Below are 5,047 nucleotides of genomic sequence, written 5' to 3'. Positions count from 1 at the left end.
GACTCAGCTCTCTGCATGCCCGTGTCACCCTTCAAAGAGATGACTCGGGAGAGGCTGATCCCAAACAACTTGCAATCTCTCTACTTAAGATAGAGAGAGAAAAAAAAAAGAACTTTTTCATTAGTCTCAAATGCAAATTAAAAAAAAAATCCCTGGGATGTCTTCTTTTTCTTTCTTCAGAAAAACCTTAAAAGTTTTCATTGTCTGGAAGAACCATCTGCTGACCTACACTGCCCTGTTCCTTTATTCAAGCTCCCCCACAGAAGTCAAACACAGGACACCTCAGTATCTTTTTTGGGGGGGAGGGTGGCGACCTTTGAGATCACTTTTCCTGCAAATGAAATGCAAGGGGGCCCCAAGTTTTGTGCTGGTCACCAATCCTTTATTGAAACTGGTAACTTACACACTTTACCGCAGAACAACAAAAATAATGTTCCATATATACAGCCTTGTGTACGGAGCATCTGACTATATATATACAAGGCAGAGTGAGAACACAACCGCATCTGCATCATGGTCTGTGCACAAAAAAAAAAAGACACCACACAGATAACGTGTGCACATTACAGTGAAATGACATCACGGGTCCAGTGAAAAAAAAAAAAAAAAGAAGCCTGATACAAAAAAAAAAAAGTCCGGGTCTGTGGCTGGAGTGGGGGGGACACCCGCCCGAGCGCAGCGCCCAGCTTTCCTCCCTCGGCGGTGGCTTCACCGGGAGTCCGAGGCGGAAATGGGCTGTGCGGCTATGAATCTCTTGAGGGAGACCACCTCTGTGGATAAGTTTGCTATGCCCGGCTTGAGGTACAAGTTCTCGGGGTCGGTGGCGGCAGGATAGCCATCGTCTTTCGTCTTGAAACCATTCTGAGTTTGGCCGCTGAGTTCCCTTGCAGGCCAGGGCTCAGCTCTGAGGGACCAATCCTGGATGTTCGTCACCTGCACAGAGAAAGGAGGAAGGGCGGGAGGCACCGTGCTGCCGCCACCACCGGGGCCTCCTCCATGCTGCTCCGGGTCCGAGTGTCTTTTGGGGGTCGCGTCCACGGGCGAGGGCAGTTTGTGCGCGGCTTCGAAGTCGGGCTCCAAGGCTTCCACTTTGATCCGCATGGCTTTGGCTTTGATGCGCAGCTTGTGCGGCAGGGCGGACGCGTTCCCCTCGGGCACCTTGACCACGGTGGCGTGCACCCGGCTGAGCTCCACAGGTGAGTGGATGGGGCCCTTGGGCACCTGCTGCTCGTCCTCACCATCTGATGCTTTCCCCACCGCGCCGCCGTCATCCGTCTCCGATGTCCGAGGGGAGTTGCTGGAGGAGCTGGTGACGGGCAGCAGCAATGGAGGGGAGTAGCCGGAGAAGGAGCCGCCCATGTAGTTGGGGTACATCATGGACACGGCGGCGTAGGCGCCCCGCTCGTCCCTGGGCTCCAGTTCCACGGGCTCCTGCTTGATGGCCTGGAACTTGTTGTCCTCGGGGCTGCGGCGGCCTCCCTGGCCGGGGCTGCCGTGTGCGTGCTCTCCGGACGATGCCTCGGACATGTCGGACAGCGAGCTCTGCGGCGAGTGCTTGATGACTGACACGCAGCCGCCCACCGTGGCCATGGCTGCGGCAGGGTCCTGCTCGTCCGCGGCGAAGGCAGCGCTGGCCGCGGCTGCAGCAGCGGCGGCCGCGGCCTTGGAGGCCGGGTAGTCCTGGAAGTACACGGCCGTGGAGCTGCTGAGCTTCTGGATCTCCTGGGCGTAGGCCGCCGAGCTGATGAGGCCGAACTTGAGCTTCAGCGACAGCAGCTCGGCCTTGAGCGTAGCGTTCTCCTCGCCCAGTGCGATGAGTTTGTTCTCCAGCACCAGGTCGTTGAGCCGCCGCTTCTCCCGAGACCTTTTGGCGGCCTCGTTGTTCTTGCGCCGTTTCTCCCAGTACATGGCATCCTTCTTGTCGTCCGGGATGAACTCCCGTTTCCGCCGGCACGTCGCGGCCTTGCTCTTGCCCACGGTGCCCTCGCCCAGGAGCAGCTCCTCGCCCGCCGCGAGCTCCTCCCCTGGCAGCTCTGGCAGCGTGGGGTTGAGCAGTGTCATCTTTTCTGCGGGGCCGCTGGGCTCCAGCGACGCCTGCTCCTTCTTGATGGTCTGCATTTTTTTTTTTCAGGTGGCAGGGGTGTGCCAAGTCACTCGCCCAGGGTTCTCAAGCTCCCAGAAAACGCTGGCTGAAAATCCATCAAGAGCCTTCCTCGTGTTCGGTTTTGTCTGCGTGGGGTACGATGCGTGCAAGACCTGCCGTTCAGAGAAACGCACAGTTAGTGACTTGTGGGACACGTGGCTTTCGCCGGTTAATGGCCAGTTAACGCTCAGCTGCTCAGCAACTGGGGCAAGGCACAGCAAGGGTGCAGTTTCACCCCGGAAAGACTCAAAAGAGTCTACACTCTGAGGTCTTGTAGGACAGGTGGGGACCCATGCGCAGGGAACCACATGGTCCAGAAGAGTGAAGAAAACCAGCCCACCAAAGCAGAGATATGGGTTTCCTGCAGGGACCAGTCTCACATAACATTTCTATCACTGTCAATCAAACAATGCTTTTTATTTAGAATTTATTTTACTTATTCGAAGGACAGATAGACACAAAGAAAGACAACCATTTTTCCGTCCTCTGGTTTACTCCCCAAATCGCTGCAAGGTCTAGGGCTGGGCCAGGAGCCAGGAACTCCGCCTAACCCTTCCACATGGGTGGCAGGGGTCCAAGCACTCGGGCCATCTTCCACTGCCTCCCAGGCACATTAGCAGGGAGCTGGATCAGAAGTGGACTGGAACCAGTGGCCTGATACAGGATGCCAGCAGTACGAAATCCAAGTGGTGGTTTAGCCTTGCTGTGCCAGTATGCCAGGCCCAAACACACTAACTTGCTTGCTTGCTTTCTATCTTATGATTGCGTTATTTCAAAGGCAGAATTACACAGAGCAAGGGAGAGACAGAGTCCATTCACTGGTTCACTCTCTAGAGACCCCACATGGGTACAGGGCCTAAGCACTTGAGCCATCTTCTGCCACGTTTCTAGATGCATCAGCAGAGGACTGGGTTCAAAGTGGAGCAGCCAGGCCTCCAACAGGTATCCTTAAGGGATGCACGTTGCAGCCTCTGGCTAAACCCATTAAGTCACAATGCCAGGTTTCTATGCGCTTGCCTCTTTAAGGAATCTTACCTAACACACTTTTCCGACACCAGCCAACAAATCCTGCAATCACGGAGGGGATAAAACACACGTGGAGCAACATTTTTATCTTTACAAACATGAACATAAAAGCCGCACAAATAGCTGAGGTGTTGCCGGTCTGGACTAGCATTTTGTATGTGGACAGAAACCTGCCCCTACCTCCCTGCCTGCCCGGGGGCTGCCCTCCCAGGGAATTCCTGCAGGCGTCTCGCCACACCTGAGTGCAGAGGCACCTTCTCGTGGTGCCACCTCACAGAAGCACCTGTGCTGATGAGATCAGCAACGTTTCCTCATTCGATTCCCACGGGGTCAGCAGACGCGCCAGGTGGGAGCACCCACCACCCCTGCGGTGGCCCTGGACACTCTGCCTTGGTCATTTCAGATATGTAGTGGCTTTGGACTAAAAATAGAAAGATGCTATTCAAAGGGATTTTTTTTTTTTTTAAAAGTTCACCCTTGAAACGTAAAGTATTTTAAATCCAGAGAACATAATTATGGCAAGAATTTCAATCTTACTCATTTGTTTCAAATAAAACATGAGAACTCAAAATAGAGTCATCAGCCAGCTCTCACGGGTGAATATTCATAGTATGAATTTGTCCTGACATTTGTCTTGACATGAGATAATCAATTCACACTGTGTTCTAATAACAGCCTTTTCATGGTGGTTTGGGATCCATGTTTCTAGACACCGACTGTCTGCCTCATTTTCCAGTTGGTAATGCTTTTCAAAAAGTAGATGCGGTATAGCAAGTGTTGGTTCAGCACAGAGTGGCTGTGCGCTGCCATATTAAGAAGATTTAATGTTTCTGTTTTACGTCACCGCCTCTTTCTTATGCATAGTTGTGTCATGACTAATGAAACGGAGTTTAATTTTATCAATGGGAAAGGCCTGCTGGCTGCTTTTGTCTCTTCCAGAAGGAATAAGAGGAATGATGTAATAATGTCAGGATCATAAGGAATAAGGTTTCATGCCAAGTTTTTGTCCATTAAATCGAACCAGCATGGTTCAGGGACCAGCCAGTCACAACCTGGAGAAATGTGTGGTTATTAATTCCAAGTTTCTGTTTGTTTTCTGATAACCAGACTTTAATGGGAAATCAGAGTAGAGAGTGGGACCCGGCAGGCGATGAGGTTATAGAAAAGGAATCTTTTTATTGACCACTCAACAGCACAGTGCTGTGAGGGTGCTTTGAAAAGTTGGTGGAAAATGGAATCAAAAGGTCTTTAAGTTCACTTTGGTGCAAAAACCCCCACCAACCTTTGAAATCTACACATAATCAAATTTTCTATCATTTCCATTCAGATTTTTGTCCTCCGACACGAAAAACCCTCTGCCTTTGGAGTGGACTGTTTGCACTGGTTGCAGTTTGTGTTCTGTCATTCCCTAGAGGAACAGGAGTGGTAACACAGAGTGAGAAATCCCAGAGGAAAGTTGACGGTGAACCTGATTTTGTCCAAGGTGCCTTCCAAGTTTCCGTTCTATCTTCAGGCACTTCCGTTTACAGCTTTGATCTCAACATCCTCTGGTCCCCTGCACACTATTATCATGGGTAGCAACTGGAGGATCTTTCTGTCCCATGCATTTTCTTGTTTGTCTTTAACAAAGCAAACATCAGCGAAACCCCACATTTCATCAGTATTTTTGAGAGTTAGGTTATGAAAGAGTCCCACGGCTTCAGTTTGAATTACCCTTTCTAAACTTCTCATGATTTTTTTTTTTTACTCCGCATCCAGGGGCCTGGAAATTCTTTCCAGCTCCGTGGTTTTACACGTATGCAACTTCGCTCAGAGTGTCTTTAGTACCAGTGAGGGCAGGCAGACATTGCCACGCCGCTTACACAAAAGAGTCCTACT

The 5,047-nt window shown here is 51.2% G+C and overlaps 1 protein-coding gene across 1 annotated transcript; it reads right to left on the bottom strand.

Annotated features, from left to right (window-relative positions):
- Positions 1-356: 356 nt before the first annotated feature.
- Positions 357-2,118, bottom strand: NFIL3 (nuclear factor, interleukin 3 regulated; the record flags this gene model as incomplete). Its single annotated transcript, XM_040962982.1, has 1 exon — positions 357-2,118. A coding segment is annotated over one exon (1,410 nt), but the record flags the coding sequence as incomplete, so codon positions are not given.
- Positions 2,119-5,047: the final 2,929 nt, after the last annotated feature.

Source organism: Ochotona curzoniae, unplaced genomic scaffold (genome assembly GCF_017591425.1).
Source record: "Ochotona curzoniae isolate NIBS_2020 unplaced genomic scaffold, NIBS_Ocur_1.0 scaffold_3208, whole genome shotgun sequence".
In the NCBI taxonomy this organism is placed as follows: domain Eukaryota; kingdom Metazoa; phylum Chordata; class Mammalia; order Lagomorpha; family Ochotonidae; genus Ochotona; species Ochotona curzoniae.
This window is presented reverse-complemented; position numbering and strand designations above follow the sequence as displayed.